Raw genomic sequence first — 19,419 nt, 5'->3', positions numbered from 1 at the left:
AGCCACCACAATGAGAAGCCCGCTCACTGCAATGAAGAGTAGCCCCCGCTTGCTGCAACTAGAGAAAGCCCTCACACAGCAAAAAAGACTCAACGCAGCCAAAAATAAATGAAAATTTTTCAAAATGAATCTATTAAAAAAAAAAAAGGCTGGAGTAGCAATTCTCATATCAGACAAAATAGACTTTAAAATAAAGACTATTACAATAGACAAAGAAGGATACTACATAATGATCAAGGGAAGTTTTAGCCACAGCAATCAGAGAAGAAAAAGAAATAAAAGAAATCCAAATCGGAAAAGAAGAAGTAAAACTGTCACTGTATGCATATGACATGATACTATTCATAGAGAATCCTAAAGACTCTACCAGGAAGAGCTAAGAGCTCTACTCTACTAGAACTAATCAATGAATTTGGGAAAGTAGCAGGATACAAAATTAATGCACAGAAATCTCTTGCATTCCTATACATTAATGATGAAAAATCTGAAAGAGAGATTAAGGAACCAGTCCCGTTTACCACTGCAACAAAAAGAATAAAATACCCAGGAATAAACCTACCTAAGGAGACAAAAGACCTGTCTGTATGCAGAAGACTATAAGACAGTAATGAAAGAAATTAAAGGTGATACAAACAGATGGAGAGATATACCATGTTCTTGGATTCGACGAATCAACATTGTGAAAATGACTGCACTACCCAAAGCAATCTACAGATTCAATGCAATCCCTATCAAACTACCAATGGCATTTTTCACAGAACTAGAACAAAAAATTTCACAATTTGTGTGGAAACACAAAAGACCCTGAGTAGCCAAAGCAAACTTAAGAAAGAGAAATGGGGTTGGAGGAATCAGGCTCCCTGACCTCAGACTATACTACCAAGCTACAATAATCCAGACATTATAGTACTGGTACAAAAACAGAAATATAGATCAATGGAACAGGATAGAAAGCCCAGAGATAAACCCACGCACATATGGTCACCTTATCTTTAATAAAGGAGGCAAGAATATATAATGGAAAAAAGACAACCTCTTCAATGAGTGGTGCTGGGAAAAATGGACAGCTGCATGTAAAAGAATGAAATTAGAACACTCCCTAACACCATACACAAAAATAAACTCAAAATGGATTAAAGAGCTAAATGTAAGGCCAGACACTATAAAAGTCTTAGGGGAAAACATAGGCAGAACACTCTATGACATAAATCACAGCAAGATTCTTTTAGATCCACCTCCTAGAGAAATGGAAATAAAGACAAAAATAAACAATTGGGACCTAATGAAACTTAAAAGATTTTGCACAGCAAAGGAAACCATAAACAAGATGAAAAGACAACCCTCAGAATGGGAGAAAATATTTACAAATGAAGCAACTGACAAAGGATTAATCTCCAAAATATACAAGTAGCCCATGCAGCTCAATATCAAAAAAACAACCCAATCGAAAAATGGGCAGAAGACCTAAATAGACATTTCTCCAAAGAAGATACACAGATTGCCAACAAACACATGAAAGGATGCTCAACATCACTAATCATTAGGGAAATGCAAATCAAAACTACAATGAGGTATCACCTCACACTGGTCAGAATGACCATCATCAAACAATCTACAAACAATAAATGCTGGAGAGGGTGTGGAGAAAAGGGAACCCTCTTGCACTGTTGGTGGGAATGTAAATTGATACAGCCACTATGGAGAACAGTATGGAGGTTCGTTAGAAAACTAAAAATAGAACTACCATACGACCCAACAATCCCACTACTGGGCATATACCCTAAGAAAACCATAATTCAAAAAGAGTCAGGTACCACAATGTTCATTGCAGCTCTATTTACAATAACCAGGACATGGAAGCAACCTAAGTGCCCATCAACAGATGAATGGATAAAGAAGATGTGGCACATATATACAATGGAATATTACTCAGCCATAAAAAGAAATGAAATTGAGTTATTTGTAATGAGGTAGATGGACCTAGAGTCTGTCATACAGAGTGAAGTAAGTCAGAAAGAGAAAAACAAATACCATATGCTAACACATATATATGGAATCTAAAAAAAACAAAGATGAACCTAGGGGCAGGACAGGAATAAAGACAGAGACCTAGAGAATGGAGTTGAGGACACGGGGAGGGGGGAAGGGTAAGCTGGGACGAAGTGAGAGAGTGGCACGGACATATACACACTACCAAACGTAAAATAGATAGCTGTGGGAAGCAGCTGCATAGCACAGGGAGATCAGCTCGGTGCTTTGTGACCACCTAGAGGGGTGGGATAGGGAGGGTGGGAGGGAGACACAAGAGGGAGGAGATATGGGGATATGTGTATGCATATAGCTGCTTCACTTTGTTATACAGCAGAAACTAACACAACATTGTAAAGCAATTATACTCCAGTAAAGATGTTAAAAAAAAGAATTATAGTTCTAGAAGACAGAATATAGTGATGTCTGCCACAGCTACCAAGTTGGTTTAGAAGGCTTGGCAAACTGGTTTTAAGCCCTCTTTCTATCAGTATGTCCTGTGGCACAGTTTTGTTTAGAGATAGGTAAAATATTTGTGTGGACTTCTTGCAAAATTTTCTGTGGCTTTGTTATGTGATACAAACCTATGGTGATTATTAATACCATAAACCCAAACTCATTGTATATTTTATGGTATGCTTGCAGGCCTCCCATGCTTGTATTTGATGTAATTTAGGATTCTGCAGTGAGGTACATGGAAGAAGAGGCTGGCAGTTAAAATGTTTGAGGAAGTTACTAAACATCTTGCCATTGCAAGGCCAGAGGGTACCCTCTCATAACATAGAGATGATAATACCTGCTTTCTCCTTAACAGGGTCAGTGTGAATCCTTAATGGGGCTCTTGCTACAGAGTGCTTTTAGCTCTTCAAAAATATGGCATGAAGTCATAAGATTGGGAGGTTGAAAAAAATCATCCCTCAGTCCTTTGGCGCAGGGCAGGGTAACATTCAAACCTTCCCTGAAATATTGCTAGAGTCAGGGTTTTTCTGAATTTTGAGAGAATCCTGACAATAGGAACCATAAAACTTCAGTGAGTACTCTCTCTCTCTGGCAGGCACTCACCTCAGAACGTTCCCTCCATTATTTGATTGCATCCTTACTCACTAAGGGCTATGGGATGATGGCCCTCCTCACTTTGTAGGTGAAACCCTGAGGCTCCCAGGCTGGGGGATCAGCCAGGGTCACCACGTGTGATCCTCTAATCAGATCAGGGCTGTGGGCTCAGGCCATTTTTTTTTTTTTTTGTGGTTCGCGGGCCTCTCACTGCTGTGGCCTCTCCCGTTGCGGAGTACAGGCTCTGGACGCACAGGTCCAGCGGTCATGGCTCACGGGCCCAGCCGCTCCGCAGCACGTGGGATCCCCCCAGACCGGGGCACGAACTCGCGTCCCCTGCATCGGCAGGCGGACTCTCAACCACTGCGCCACCAGGGAAGCCCTGCTCAGGCCATTTTTAATCCAGCTTTGATGTTTTCTAGCTGAGATGACCTTGGGATAATTATTTAATATCCTCAATGACCAGTTTCTTCTACATCTGAAAAATAAGAATAATTGCTCATAGTATTATGTGAGGATTAAGTGAAATGAGATGTAAATTGCCTTGCACAAGCTGCTGAGAGACCCTACACAGAGTTAGAAAGGATCTATATTTTCAGGACTATGGAAAATTACTTGCGTTGGTATTAGGTCACATTATAAGTCTCTCTGCTTTCAGAGGAGGGTCACTGAGATCGATTGTGAAAAACTTACTACCTCTGTGACCTTGGGCTGTCACTTACCTCTCCATGCCTCAGTTTCCTCATCTCTAAAGTAGGGGATAATGTGAATAACTAATTCATAAGGCTGTGGTGAGAGTTCAGTGAAGTGCTCAGGTCAGTATTTTGTATATTGACAGATTATGAGGGACGGAATGCAGTGCACCGTATTGCAATCAGAAATTTGGCAAATCTCTGAGAAAAAGCAAATGCTTCTGTGATTTCTCCAGCAGTGTTAGTTAACTTGAATTAGGCAACTGGTTGGAGTTCCCATCCTGGTCAGTTGAGTCGGCACTAACAGTGGGCGTCCTCCCCTCCAGCCCTTGTTACTCGGCCATCTTTATTGAACCATTGTCTCTTCACAGTTGCCATCAGATGGCGCTATCGGGATAAGCACGTTCAAGTTTGCTTTTCTCCTCCTCATTGCTGTTCCTTCAGGCTGCAAGCAAATTGGAACAGTTTTTATTTTATTTTTAAGTTTTGTACCTTTTTAGATATTCAAGGACTTCAGCAATAAGATTACATTTAAGGGGAAATGAAATGCATATGAAGTGTAAGGCACATTTTTCATAGTTTGAATGGCCTTTAAATGATTAGAAAACTGAGGCTAAAAGGAGAAACTTTTTTTATTTCTCTTAATATTCATCAGTTTAGAGCTAACCTTGCGAATACATTTTGGATGCTAAGATATAGAGTAAATAAGTTGATTGGGACACTCAACAATCTTCCTGAGATAAATTATTCATGCCATCATGGGTAGCACATGCTTCCTGCATAATATGTTTTTTCATCATAGTCACAGCATTTTTCCATTTGTGTTTGACTAACAGAGGAGTGGCAGCTCTAATTGTTTCTTGCTTCCTCTTATTTTGTTTATCGTGAACTCTTGTGTGGCTTATTCAAGTAATAGATACAAGAATGACTTCCGATGTCTTCTGAGGAATAATTTAGTGAGTTTCAGGTCTTTAGAAGGAAGTGAGGCAGCATAGTTTAGTGGAGTAAGACATACCTGTGTTCAAATTCCATCCTGCACGTTCCATCAACTCAACAGAGATTCTCCATTTACTAGTGGATGTAAAGCTTGCAGCATGGCGAATGGTGGAAGCTTCATCAAATCTAGTTTCCCATCTTCTGTCCTCACGCTTCTTGGGAAAAGAGAGGTAACGAGGTATAGGATTATAGGTAATACAGATACTAAAAATGTGTGGGTGTTTTTAGGAGTAAGATTGCCGTGGCCTCTTGAACTCAGATGTTTTGGTGCATTCTCTAAGAGCTCTATTTCAGAATTTTTTTTTTTTTTTTTTTTTTTGGTCAAGATTAGTCTTAGGTTTCTACTGTCACTATCCATGTTTTTTTAAAAAAATTTTATTGCCGTATAGTTGATTTATAATGTTGTGTTAATTTCTGCTGTACAGCTAAGTGAGTCAGTTATACATATATATATTATTTTTCATATTCTTTTCCATTATGGTTTATCACAGGATATTGAGTAGAGTTCCCTGTGCTATAGAGTAGGACCTTGTTGTTTATCCATTCTATATATAATAGTTTGCATCTGCTAATCCCACACTCCCAATCCTTCCCTCCCCCACCCGCCTCCCCCTTGGCAACCAGAAGTCTGTTCTCTATGTCTGTACTGTCCCTATCCTTGTTAATTAGTGATAGCCAGGAGATAATGGTGACCGCAGGTGTCCAGTAGGCACCCCAAGCCACTCTGTTTAGGGATCTTCCACTGGCTTTGGTGAACACAAAAGGACCCTTAAAGCCAGTGGGTCCCTTTGCAGAGTCAATACAGGGCTCTGTACCAGGGAGGGAGCCTAAAAGAAGACCAGGGCTCATAGTAACGTGCGTTCAGGTCTTGCAATTAAAACCCAAAATTGATGCAAAATTCAAAATATTTATGTATAAATTACTGGCTAATCAATCCAGCTCACATACAGTCTCGCTGGAACTCCTTTTAAATCTCTCTTTGGGTTCCCACCTATGGCCATTTAGAGTCTAACAAACGTGCTTCTGGTCCTCCATATCTTCGGCTTACATTGTAATGACATGAATATGCCTTTAGATATGCTGAAACTATGTCTCCCGCTAATGAGAATGAACAGAGTCATCTTCCGTACCCTGGTCATTTCCCATCACAAAAGAAGTGGCCTCAGTAGACAACTGGTCCTGCTGGTTACCTAATTTATTAATAGTAATAATAATAGCTGTAGGTAAACTACCCCAAAACGCAAATCATCGTTCTTATCAAAAGTTCTCTAACATTACAATGACTTAATCCATCATTGTACAGAAGGCCAGTTCACCTGCTTTCCCAGGGGTATATTTTTCAACTAACTTGATTTGTAGGATTGACTAGGAAGTTATCTTGTTCTATGGGGACAGTATTTTGATGTTTTTCAGGTGCCTTAATGGAACTCATGGCAATGGTGCCTTCTAAACAATGTCCGTACTAACGTTTTGTAGCAAATCTATATTATGAAGAATTAATCACCTATTCACGTGTGTCTGTGTGTGTGTGTAGACTTTAAAATATCACGATACAGTTCCCAAACCATTCACTGTTGTGTTGCTTGTTAAGCATGTGGATTTGCCATTAGCAAAGTGAAATACCCATCGTCTAGGGTGTGTGTTTGTGTGTGTGTGTGTGTGTGTGTGTATACACAGAGATGTCTCATGTAAGGGGGTACAGTTTGCATCTAGTCCAGAGGTTTATGAATCGGGCCCAGTAGTGCCCCAAAGGTTGCATTGAATAGTCTAACAGGCCACTCATAGGGACAAACTGTCAAACAGGGGAGCTCTGTTGAATTTCAGCTGGAGCAGTCCACTCTTTTCGATATTGGCACGCAATGCGGAGATTTGAAGAAAAGCATTCGGTTGTTTATCCAAGTATTATCTTCATCCCTGGACCAAGGCAGGACATCAGAGAGCTGTGTACTTGAACTCTATTGGTTGATTCCTCGTAGAATCATTTTCACTGATTTGTACTTTGCCACTGTACCCTTGGAGTGTTCTAGAAGAGCCCAAGACCCCACTGACCACACATTGCTGTTGTCTGTTTTATAGATGAGGTGATGTGTTGAGTGCATTGCTCGGCACAGCATCTGTGTTGATGAGAACTCTTGGGGTAAAATTCCACCAGTGCTTGGAAGCAGGGGAATGGCTTCTCCTAAAACAATAAAAAAAGAATATATACTTTACTCCTACATATATGAGGGCTATAGTAGCCACTTTTTTTTTTTTTTTGGTCCCTAGGAAGTTCACAGTCAGACTTGCTACCCACTTTTAGCGATTCTTTGGTAAATATTTAGGGGGAAAAGCTTCTACCCTTGACATCCTTTCTTACTGTTCCATCCTTTTATTGCCCTACACTTATCTGTCTTAATATATTTTTCTAATACATGTATTGTGGCAGGTTACCCCAGATCTCTTTAATTCCACGTAGAATTTTCCTATTATCTTTTGGGCAACTACCTGGATGTCCTGTAGGCACATCAAACTTAATATTCTCTAAAGAAAATTCTCTTTATCTTCCTTTTTAAACCTTCCCCTCTTCCCATTTCTCATTTTTGGTAGAGGGGTCCCATTGGTCTGGAATCTGTCTTTTCTATTCTCTGTCTCTCATACATCCCACCCAGTTGTTAACCAAATCCTTTAAACCCAGCCTCTGCACTACCTTTCAAACTTCTGATTCTGTCATTCACCAGTACTTGCGTGGACTATATCTCTAGTTTCATAACGGCCTCAATTTCTCTGTAATCATGTTATGAACATTATGTTCACTGATGTCAGTTATTTAAAAGTCATTTGCTCTCCTGTGATTCTTACTGTTATTATTTACAGCATGAAACCCAAATCTCTCACATGACATTCAAGGCTTTTTATAATTTGCTTCCCAACCTATGCTCTAAATCTCACCTCTGTCCATTCCTCCCTCCCCCATGTGTCCTTCACTGTAGCCACTTGCCCGCTCCCCGGTCCCCAAACACAAAATGCATTTCAGCACCTAGTTCTCTTGGCCTGAAATGACCTTCCTGGCACCTTCAAGCCCTTTTCCCCTGGCTCCTCTCAAATATTACTTGTGGAGATTTCCCTCTGTTTTTTCGTCACCACAGAAGAACTGATTGCCTTTTCCTCATTCTTTCTCTGTCATTCTCTTAATACCATTGTTAGAATGTTCATTGCCCTATTTGGACTTTGCTGTATGTACAGATATTCCTCCAAAAATCGTGGGCTCCTCAAGGAGTCTGGCTGAGTAGAAGGAGGGAATGAACCAGGTATCTGCCAACCCTGCTCTTAAAAGCAAAAGTAAACTGATTGGGGGACTGTAGAATCCCTAGAATTGATAACACCTTTCATGGGTAAGGATTGAAAGCGTGGGCTAATTCACGTCTGACCTTAAAATGTTAATATCTTGTAAACTTTCTTTATGGTCGTGGCACATTTGTAATGCCATTATGCTAAAGGTTCTAGCAGTCCAAGTGAGTTTTTGTAATTTCTTTACAGAAGAAACTTATGCGATGTTCTTTTTTCTTTTAGGAATAGGCGAGTCAAGAGGCTGAAAATCTGAAGAATGTGTCCAAAGGGTAACCTGGCTGTCGTTCGCTGGTTATGGAGGGGCCTGAGGAAGCTATTTCTATTACTTTCTTTCTTGCTGTCCCATGCAGCTCATTTGGAAGGCAAAAAGGATAATCAGTTCATCTGGAAACCAGGTAGGAATGTCCTGGCTCTTCCTTTGTCCCATTTTCATTAATGAGAAGACTATTCTTTCCATCCTTGTACTTCTTATTTGTGGAGTGGTGGGAAATCTCCAGAGAGGGAAGAACTAGATTCTTCTTCTTTACAATACATTTGATTCTTATTCCTGCAGAATTGTCACCTCCATCCATGATGCTTGTTATCCTTCTGAATTTTCATGTTGTTGTCAATTAAAGTGATGATTTCCATAGTTACATCTGCTGCTCCTTTCTCAAATATATCACCGCTGTGCAGCACATTTGTAGCGAAAATGGCATCTGAATTTAGCTGATATCCTCAGCTAAAAATGCTTTGGACAAGTAATATATGTCTCTTTCTCTTAGGGTACAAACTAGTTAGCTATTTATTATTGAATGTTTTCTAGCATAGATTCTGTATATCTAAGTTTTGGAGCATGAAAAATTATCCTAACAACTTTGCCCATTAGTTATAATTTTACAGTTGCCTTAATGTGTTCTGAGATCCTTAGCTACCTCGTACATAAGTATATGAATAAGTTGAGTTGAGGTTTGGAGACTTGCATATAACTTATGTTCTTTTCTAGATATTTCCTTAATGTGGCTTTGGAAAAGATTTGTTTAATTTTAAAGGCTAATACTTTATCAGCTTAGATTATGAACCCCAAATATCTTGGCTGTTTGGATCACTGGTTTTTCTTTGCCCTAGATTTTAATTTTCTTAAAGTTTCACAATTAGATCATTTAAAATATGTATTACTATTTCAAGAGTTCATTCTTGAAAATATAGATAACTTATACACCTGATATCTTAGAACTGGAAAATGTGATGTTGTAGAAGATCTATGGTCCTCAGAGAGTTTTCACTTTAGTCTCATCATCCGTAAATTAAACAGACTGCAAACATATTATGTCACCATGGAAATATGTATAATAGTGTCATTTGCAATATTTAAATGGTTTTGCAAAAACAAAAATGAATTATGCTTTAAAGTATATTAAGTAAAACCCCAGCACCATTAGGGATACAGTCTGGAGGAAATTGAATTGCATTAAAGCCCCTATAAATTCATTTAATTGTGGGCTCTAATACCACATTAATGATTTTCACGTTTTACCTCACGGTAGTTTTAGGAAGTTTGGAAATAGTTCTAAAAGTCAAGATTGCCTTTATGTGAATGATGCTATTTTATTTTAATCAGAAAAGAGTAAACATTTTATCAGATCTAAATAAGCACATTTATATGACTGTACTCCTGTCTAAAGTTCTCAAAAACGTGCAGTTAAGATGGAAAGTAGCAAATCTGAAACGTGAATGGGATGCATTAAGAAAATGGGCTTCCGCAACGAAGAGTAGCCCCTACTCGCTGGAACTAGAGGAAGCCCGCGTGCAGCAACAAAGCCCCAACGCGGCCCAAAGTAAATAAATTTAAAAAGTAAATAAATTAAAAGAAACTGGGCTTATTTTGAAGGAAATTTTAAAAATAGGCCTGCTTTTCTAAAAGTAGGTCAAGGGAACAAGCTGGTACAGACCCACTCTACAGTGGAGATGGACACTTTGATAGCTGTCACACTTAAGTTTCAGAAGTGAGCATCCTTCCCATCAGATGTTTTGCACTGTTCAAAATGAATATCCATGTCGTCACTCTCATTTTCTCTGGTATTCGTTACTTCTTTCCCTCATTAGTGCGCCATCTAAAAGGTAATAACACATATCTTTTCCCATATGGTTTCATTTCTCAATTACAAATTTATTACTTGTATGTGATCAGACATTTTAAAAGTTGACAAAATTTCAGAGATATAAAACCAGAAGCCAAAGTCTAGGCCACGTGTTCCACTCTCCCTTTTCTTACATATCCTTCAGAAACATTCCTTGCACATGTAAGTACATCTCTATGCATAGTTGTGTATATAAATCACACAAAATACACACACGTAAGTTTTACTATAATTATTAGTTAGGGTTCTGCCAAAAAAAGAAATGGTACATGCGAAGTAGGTCATTGAGAAGAGTTTAATAAAAGAACTATTTACAGAAGTAGGAAAGTATGAGCAAGGTTTAAGATCAGCTGCCAGGAATTGTGGAGTGCCCCTGAGCAGGTATCAATCTTTATGACACTGGGTCTGCAGCGGCAAAGGAAGAAGTAGTTTCTGGAATCTGGAGAGAAAACGTTTTTATGGAGAGGGTGCTTGAGAGATGCTGTGGCCTTTAGAGGGATATAAACAAAGTGCAGAGAAAAGTTGGGAAGAGGCTCGAGGTGACGAATGGTCCTTGTCCTCACATCTCCTGCCAGGGATCTCATTGGCTGAATCCAACCAGAAGCTACAAGGCAAGGGAAGGGAACCCATCCCTTGCCTTGTAGGTCCCAGGTCCATACAGACCTGCCTCCTGGGCAGGAAGCCAAGTGTGGAATGGTGGAGAATGTGGATCTGAAAATATCTAATTTTTACACATCTGTTTGTACATTCACACAAACACTGTTTCAAACAATCAGAATCATACTTGGCAGAATCATCTTCTCCAGGTTGCTTTTAATGATGTCTTGATGAATATTACACATTAGTGCACATGGGTCAGTTTCATCTTTTAATGGTTGCATAGTTTTCTTTTCTACTTTTGTTTAATAATTTATTTAAACAGTGCCCTATTGGTTTATCTTTTCTTTCCCTATTGCCTGGCATTTCAGTGGCTTTTAGTTTTTTGCTATTATAAATAGTACTGACATGAACGCAACATTATTTTAAAGGCAGTAGATCAATTTGAGGAGTCATATGCCCCAGAGCATTCTGGGTCATCACCTTCAAAGACAACCTCAACATCTTAGAATCTGTACCTACTTATGCATGATTTATCATTTCTCATTTGCATTTAAAGAAAAGCTCGATTGCAGTTGAAAGTAACTGCATTTTTTTGTAGTATATTATCAAATCCAACAACTCAGGTCCAGTGTAATCTGGAATTTGAATAGATTTCCCTGGAGACCCAGATAAACATACCTTATTTTAGAAACCTGGAAACCATTCTCTGAATTTAGACTGTGGCGCCAATCACTTAAGCTCTTTGCTGGTATCTATTGTTTTTCCCCTGAATCCATAGTTTAGATGTTAGTCAACCTCATCCAAATTAGAAGCATTTCTAAGTGAGTCCTGGCTTTGGAAAAACAATGGATTGATGAAGAATAAGTGAGTGATATGTTATGTTGCTAAGGATTTCTCTACTGCGTGAGAGTCTGATGAGATGTAGGCTGTGGGGTCGTTGATCTGGCAAGATCAGGCTGTCATCATTGTGATGAGATCTGTTGATCTATATTTAGTGTTGGGCAATTGGACATCCATGCCGAGAAAGAAGGATCATGTCAGCAAGCGTATCAGATAAGGAGTGATGCTATGCTGCTTGTTGTTTTAAGTAAGCACATAGCTATTCATGTCTGCATGCTTTGTAGAGATGAACAGATCATGGACTCTGAAGCCACAATAACTAGTGGTCTCTTAAAAAATTTGTCAATATTGGTCCTAAGAGGTTCATTCATTCCTCCGATCGTTGTTGAGACCTTATTGTGTGCGAGGCACTACTACAAATACATGAGATAAGTTGAGAATAAAACTGACAAATCCTTGATCCTCATGAACAGGCTAATAAACATGATCAAGAAGTTAAATAGAGAGTGTGTTGGATGGTGATGAGTGCTTACGAGGAAAGATAAGGCAAGGAGGAAGGATATGCAGTGATAGGTGAGAGACTAAGAGTTTTTTTCTCATTGTAGTTTTTTAATTAATTTATTAATTTATTTTTAATTTTTTTGTGGTACGCGGGCCTCTCACTGTTGTGGCCTCTCCTGTTGCGGAGCACAGGCTCCGGACGTGCAGGCTCAGCAGCCATGGCTCACGGGCCCAGCTGCTACGCGGCATGTGGGATCTTCCCAGACCGGGGCACGAACCCGTGTCCCCTGCATCGGCAGGTGGACTCTCAGCCACTGCGCCACCAGGGAAGCCCTTAATTTATTTTTTTATTGAAGTATAGTTGATTTATATGTATTAGTTTCAGTTGTACAGCAAACTGATTCAGTTATATATATATTCTTTTTCAGATTCTTGTCCCATATAGGTTATTACAAAATATTGAGTATAGTTCCCTGTGCTATACAGTAGGGCCTTGTTGTTGTTTATCTATTTTATATATAGTAGTGTGTGTATATTACTCCCAAATTCTTATTTTATCCGCCCGCCCACCTTTCCCCTTTGGTAACCGTAAGTTTGTTTTCTATCTTGGTAAGTCTGTTTCTGTTTCGTAAATAAGTTCATTTGTATCATTTTTTAAGATTCCATACGTAAGTGATATCTGAGAGACTGACATTTGAAGTGGGTGGGCTATGGGCTGCCTCACTGAGGAAGGGAATTTGAGTAAAGACCTAAAGGAAGTGAGGGAGCCAGCCATGGGGATATCAGGGAAAATCCCAGATGGGGGGAACCACAAGAGCAAAAGGCCCTGAGGCAGGCGTGGCTGTGGCATGTTTGAGGACCAGAGAAGAGGCCACCGTGCTGGAGCAGAGTGAACATGGCGGGCAGTGATAGGAGGTCAGGTCAGAGGGGTCATCAGGCCCAAATCAGGTATGTCTTCATAGGTTGGAATACAATTTTGGCTTTTACTCTTGGGCGAGATAGGAAGACATGGGGGAGTTTTTAGAGAGTGGTGACGTGATCTTTTTTTTTTAAATAATATCTTAATAGGATTATCTTGGGTGGTCAGTTGAGCAAGTGGTCACGAGGAAACCAGCTGGGAGGCTACTATAGAAATAAGGATGAGTTGATGATAATAGCTTGAATGAAGGTCATGGCAGAGAAGGTGGTGAGAAGGGGTTGAAGGTCGGATATATTTAAGGCCATGGTTTTCTACCAGGGGAGATTGTGCCCAGCAGGGGACATTTGGGAATGTCACAACTGGTTGTCACAACTGGGTTGTGCTAGCTACATCTGTGAGTAGAAGCCAGGGATGCTGCTAAACGCTCTAAAATGTAGAGGACAGCCCGCACAATAAAGAATTATCCTGCCCAAAATGTCAGCCCAGATTGAGAGACATTGTTTTCAGGTAAAACCATTATGATTTACTGGTGTGGGGAGGGGGAGGGAGAGAGATACAAGGGTGATACTGAGGATTTGCCCTGAGCAACCAGGAGAGTGGAGTCGCCATCATTTAACCTGGGCTACTGGGAAGGAGCTGGCATGGAGGGAATATGAGTAACTTGGTATTGGACATGTTCAGTTTTTAAGTCTGTTAGAAATTCACATGGAGATGTTGACCAGGGAGTTGGGTCTGAATTCAGGAGTCAGGTCTCTGCGAAAGATATAAGTTTGGAAGTCCCTAGCAGTGAGGTAGCATTTAAATGTATAGCCTTAGAAATGAAGAGGCGACCTTGAAATTTGTGATCTGTGTATATAAAGGATAAGTTTCTAATTTACTTCCTCTGGGCCAAATGACATTAAAAAAATTATGGTGGTAAAATACACATAACATAAACTTTACCATTTTAACCATTTTAAAGTATACAATTCATTGACATTTAGTATATGCACAGTGTGTTGGAAACGTTACCACTGTCTACTTCCAGAACATTTTCACTGTTCCAGATTACATTTTACAAGTATTTGTAAAAAGACTGGAAAACAATTTGCTGTGAATAATGAGGTCTGAAAGAAAAAAAAAAATCCATATTTGTCTTTTTGTGAGAGGTTCTTTTAATAGCTTTAAGTCATCCTCAGAGGTCACTCCGTATACTAGAAAAAGCATACTTTGTATACTTTGTACACAGGCTGACTCACATTCAAGCCCTAAGCATCTAGAAAGGAGAAAGTTATTTAACCTCTCTGAGCCCTATTTATCTATTGGAAATGAGGGCAGTAAATAACTTAAGAGGACTGGTTTGAAAATCAAAGTAAAACAAATATATTGAAAAACTTAGTGTATTGTAGCTACTCATAAATGTTAGCTATTTATCATTATTATATAATTATTTGATGTTTGAAATATTCTTGCTTTTATGTTATGCAGTTTTTGCATACTTTTTTCCTTTAGACTCACAAAAGAGGTGAGATCAACTTGACAGCTATATATACTTTCTTAGTGACTGGTCATAGGTAATTTTGCTGACTTTTTAGCTCTAAAACTTTCTATATGACAGACTCTTGGAACGTTTTAATTTCAGTAGATCCTTCCCGGTGAATGAAAAGGGTGAGAATAATGACCTGTGTTCTAAGAACTAAGCAGATAAGTTAAAATTAATCTTTTTGAAAGAAAAAAGCGAGACTATGAAAATGATGTTGGGTAAGAAAAAAGGATCTTACTTAGGTTAATATTTAATTATAGCTTAAATAATAACGTTTTCAGAGTTGAAAGGACTTTGAAGAAAAATGATATTTTATATATATATGTATATTTAAGTTTAGGAACCTTAGAGACAATACAGTGTTCTTAGGATAAAGCTAATTTTTTGAATATATGCTAGAAGTTAGTAAAATATTTCTTCTGAGAATTTTATTGAATTGGAATCATTTAAATTACATCTATGGCTATTAATTTATCTTAGAGCTATGTGTATAATAAATTCTCAATGGTGTTATTTCTGTGATATCAAAAAACATAGAAATGTATGGCATGGGATTCACTGCTAAAACCTCTAATTATTTCTCCTTGGAGGCCACAAGTACTAATTTGGTAATGTTCCCAATAAGCCAGAAAAAGTCTATATTACCTAAATAATTTGAAATAAATTACTCCGATTTTTTTCTAAACATTACTATAATGGAGGCTCCCTGAGGAGAGAGATGTTGTTGGTTTTATTCACTGATATATTCCCAGTACTCAGAACATAAATAAATGTTGCATAAAATATCCCCAGCACATTAAGTACTTGTAGAATGAGGGGCACTGTCTTGTGTGTGTGTGCGTGTGTGTGTGTGTGTGTGTGTGTGTGTGTATTTAGGGGAGTTGAGAAGTGAAGAGGTGAAGAAATAGAACATATGATACATGTGATTCTAGAACTTGAAATATTGGGGTGGTCAAAAAGTTCGTTCGGATGTTCCCATAAGATGGTACGGAAAAATCCGAATGAACTTTTTGGCCAACCCAATATATATTGAAGAGAGGATATGAAATGATGAAAACCAAAGTCAACCTTATAAATCAGTAAATATGAAAATTAATGATCTGTATTTTCTTGTTCCTTGGTTCCAGTACCATTTCTGATCATCTCTGGAAAAGATGTTGAACACAATTTGTATGAAAAGAAATAGGTACACATAGTAAGAAATTTAACTATTACTGCAATTCTCATGATGAGATATTACAGTTGCATGTTGTCTTCCATTTAATTTCCTCAGAGACAGCCAGTTTCAACTCTTTTTACTGTTGATCCTGATGTTTACCTCCATATTTCTAAGTAATATACTCATTATTGATATTTCTTGACTTGTGTTGAATATTTCCTATTGATTTTGTCCTATGTCAGCTGAAGATCTATCTCTCATCTACCTACCCCTTTCCCTCCTTATTGCCTCCCTTGAAAGTAGTTATATCAGAATACTTAGATCAATGAACAGTGATTGTATTATTATTTCTACATAGATACTGTTCTCTGCTGAGTCAAGCAGTGTACCATACTTCCGCCTCCTTTTTTTTCAGCTTTTTGTTTTATACAGAAATTAAAAATTGCCTCGTCTTTTCTTTTGCTTTGCCTTCTTCGAGTCTACTGCTGCTTTCCCCCTGATGCTCCAGCTGACATACCCATATTATTTTTTTTTTTTTTTTAGCGATGTGGAGCATCTTTTTTAAAAAAATATTTACTTATTTAATTTTATTTTTGTCTGCGTTGGGTCTTAGTTGCAGCACATGGGACCTTCACTGTGGTATGTTGGATATTTCGATGCAGGGTGCGGGCTCTTTGTTGTCGTGCATGGGCTAATCTCTAGTTGTGGCGGCATGGGCTTCAGAGCACGTGGGCTCTGTAGTTGCAGCTCACATGCTTAGTTGCCCCGCGGCATGTGGGAATCTTAGTTCCCCGACCAGGGATTGAACTCGTGTCCCCTGCATTGGAAGGCGGATTCTAAACCAGTGGACCACCAGGGAAGTCCCCCATATTAATTTTTTGAAACATTTAAACACTGTTCAAAACCCTTTATTATGTTTTTTGGGGGGAGATCTTTCCACAGCCCTCTGCCCTCCTGATTCAGTGTGGACTGCTGCAGTTTCTCATCTTGAACCCCTTGTTCCCAGTTCCAGTACCAGTTCTCTTCCTTGCCTTTGTGGCTTTATTTTCTAGAACTGCTAAAATAGGGTACATTGGAAGTCATTTTTCATGTCTGAAAGGGTCTCTGCTTGTCATATACTTGACTGATAGCTCGGGTGTGGAGTTCAAGGTTAAAAAGCACTTTTCCCTCAGAATTTTGAAGGCTCTGCTCTACGTATTCCAGCCTCCAGTATTGTTGCTAAGAAGTTTTTGTCATTCTGATCTCATCTCTGTATGTTACCTGTTTGTTTCTTTTACTCTTTCTGAATCTTCTTTTTATCCACGAAGTTCTGAAATTTCATAATTATGTACTTTGGGGTGATTCCTTTCTCCTTTATTTTACTGGCAATTAGGAGAATATTTTAGCAATATACTCATGCTCTGCAGTTCTGAGATTGATTTTTTATATGATTTTCTACCTCTGTTGTCTCTCTTCTGAAACTCCTTAGACAGATGTTTTATCTCTCTAATTGATCTTCAAATTTTAGATATTTCTACTGTTTTTTCTTCTGTTTGCATTTTTATTCTAATTTCTAAAATATTTATTACATTTCATCTTTCAACCCTTCCATTGAATTTTTTTTTTTGGCGGTACGCAGGCCTCTCACTGCTGTGGCCTCTCCTGTTGCAGAGCACAGGCTCCGGATACGCAGGCTCAGCGGCCATGGCTCACGGGCCCAGCCGCTCCACGGCATGTGGGATGCTCCCGGACTGGGGCACGAACCCGCGTCCCCTGCATCGGCAGGCGAACTCTCAACCACTGTGCCACCAGGGAAGCCCCATTTAATATTTTTTATTTCAGCCAGCACATTTTAGATTTCTAAGATATCTTATTCTATAATTTTTATTTTTTTAATTTTTAATTTTTTTCACATCTTTATTGGAGTATAAATGCTTTACAATGTTGTGTTAGTTTCTGCTGTAAAACAAAGTGAATCAGCTATATGTATACATATATCCCCGTATCCCCTCCCTCTTGGGGCTCCCTCCCACCGTCCCTATCCCATTCCTCTAGGTGGTCACAAAGCATCGAGTTGATCTCCTTGTGCTATGCAGCAGTTTCCCACTAGCCATCCATTTTACATTTGGTGGTGTACATATGTCAGTGCTACTCTCTCACTTCATCCCAGCTTTCTCTTTCCCCCTATGCCCTCAAGTCCGTTCTCTACATCTGTGTCTTTATTCCTGCCCTGCCACTAGGTTCATCAGTACCACTTTTTTACATTCCATATATATGCATTAGAAATGGTATTTGTTTTTCTCTTTCTGACTTACTTCACTTCTGTGTGGCACATTCTCGGTCCACCCACCTCACTACAAATGACTCAGTTTCATCCCTTTTTATGGCTGAGTAATATTCCATTGTATATATGTGCCACATCTTCTTTATCCATTCATCTGCTGATGGACATTTAGGTTGCTTCCATGTCCTGGCTCTTGTAAATAGTGCTGCAATGAACATTGTGGTACATGTATTTTTGAATTATGGTTTTCTCAGGGTATATGCCCAATAGTGGGATTGCTGGGTCATATGGTAGTTTTTTAAGGAAGCTCCATACTGTTCTCCATAGTAGCTGTATAGTAGCTGTATCAATTTATATTCCCACCAACAATGCAGGAGGGTTCCCTTTTCTCCACACCCTCTCCAGCATTTATTGTTTGTAGATTTTTTGATGATGGCCATTCTGACCGGTGTGAGGTGTTACCTCATTGTGGTTTTGATTTGCAATTCTCTAATGTTTAGTGATGTTGAGCATCTTTTCATGTATTTGTTGGCCATCTGTATGCCTGTTTTGGAGAAATGTCTATTTAGGTCTTCTGCCCATTTTTGTTTGTTTTTGTGATATTGAGCAGCATGATCTGCTTGTATATTTTGGAGATTAATCATTTTGCCCATTGATTCATTTGCACATATTTTCTCCCATTTTGAGGGTTGTCTTTTTGTCTTGTTTATGGTTTCCTTTTCTGTGCAAGAGCTTTGAAGTTTCATTAGGTCACATTTGTTTATTTTTGTTTTTATCTCCCTTACTCTAGGAGGTGGGTCAAAAAGGATCTTGCTGTGATTTATGTCATAGAGTGTTCTGCCTATGTTTTCCTCTAAGAGTTTTATAGTGTGGGTCTTACATTTAGGTCTTTAATCCATTTTGAGTTTATTTTTGTGTATGGTGTTAGGGAGTGTTCTAATTTCATTCTTTTACAGGTATCTATCCATTTTTCCCAGCACCACTTACTGAAGAGGCTGTCTTTTCTCCATTGTATATTCTTGCATCCTTTGTCAAAGATAAGGTGACCATATGTGTGTGGGTTTATTTCTGGGCTTTCTATCCTGTTCCGTTGATCTATATTTCTGTTTCTCTGCCAGTACCATATTGTTTTGATTATGGTAGCTTTGTAGTATAGTCTGAAGTCAGGGAGACCGATTCCTCCAGCTCCGTTTTTCTTTCTTAAGATTGCTTTGGCTGTTCGGGGTCTTTTGTGTTTCTATACAAACTGTAAAATTTCTTGTTCTAGTTCTATGAAAAATGCCATTGGTAATTTGATAGAGATTGCACTGAACCTGCAGATTGCTTTGGGTAGTATAGTCATTTTCACAGTATTGATTCTTCTAATCCAGGAGCATGGTATATCTCTCTGTTTATGTTA

The 19,419-nt window shown here is 38.8% G+C and overlaps 1 protein-coding gene across 1 annotated transcript in view; it reads left to right on the top strand.

Annotated features, from left to right (window-relative positions):
• The first annotated feature begins 8,200 nt into the window (after window positions 1–8,200).
• THSD7B (thrombospondin type 1 domain containing 7B) overlaps window positions 8,201–19,419 on the top strand; it is a 765,597-nt gene continuing 754,378 nt past the window's right edge. Inside the window, exon 1 of the mRNA XM_027132057.1 lies at window positions 8,201–8,491. Within this exon, the coding sequence (XP_026987858.1) occupies window positions 8,353–8,491 (139 nt within the window). The 5' untranslated portion in view covers window positions 8,201–8,352. The remainder of the gene's footprint in view (window positions 8,492–19,419) is intronic.

This window comes from Aethalodelphis obliquidens, unplaced genomic scaffold, assembly GCF_003676395.1.
Source record: "Aethalodelphis obliquidens isolate GAN/ISIS:26980383/991018 unplaced genomic scaffold, ASM367639v1 scaffold2, whole genome shotgun sequence".
NCBI lineage: Eukaryota > Metazoa > Chordata > Mammalia > Artiodactyla > Delphinidae > Aethalodelphis > Aethalodelphis obliquidens.
Note: the sequence above shows the minus strand (reverse complement) of the source record. Positions and strands in the feature narration are given on the sequence as shown.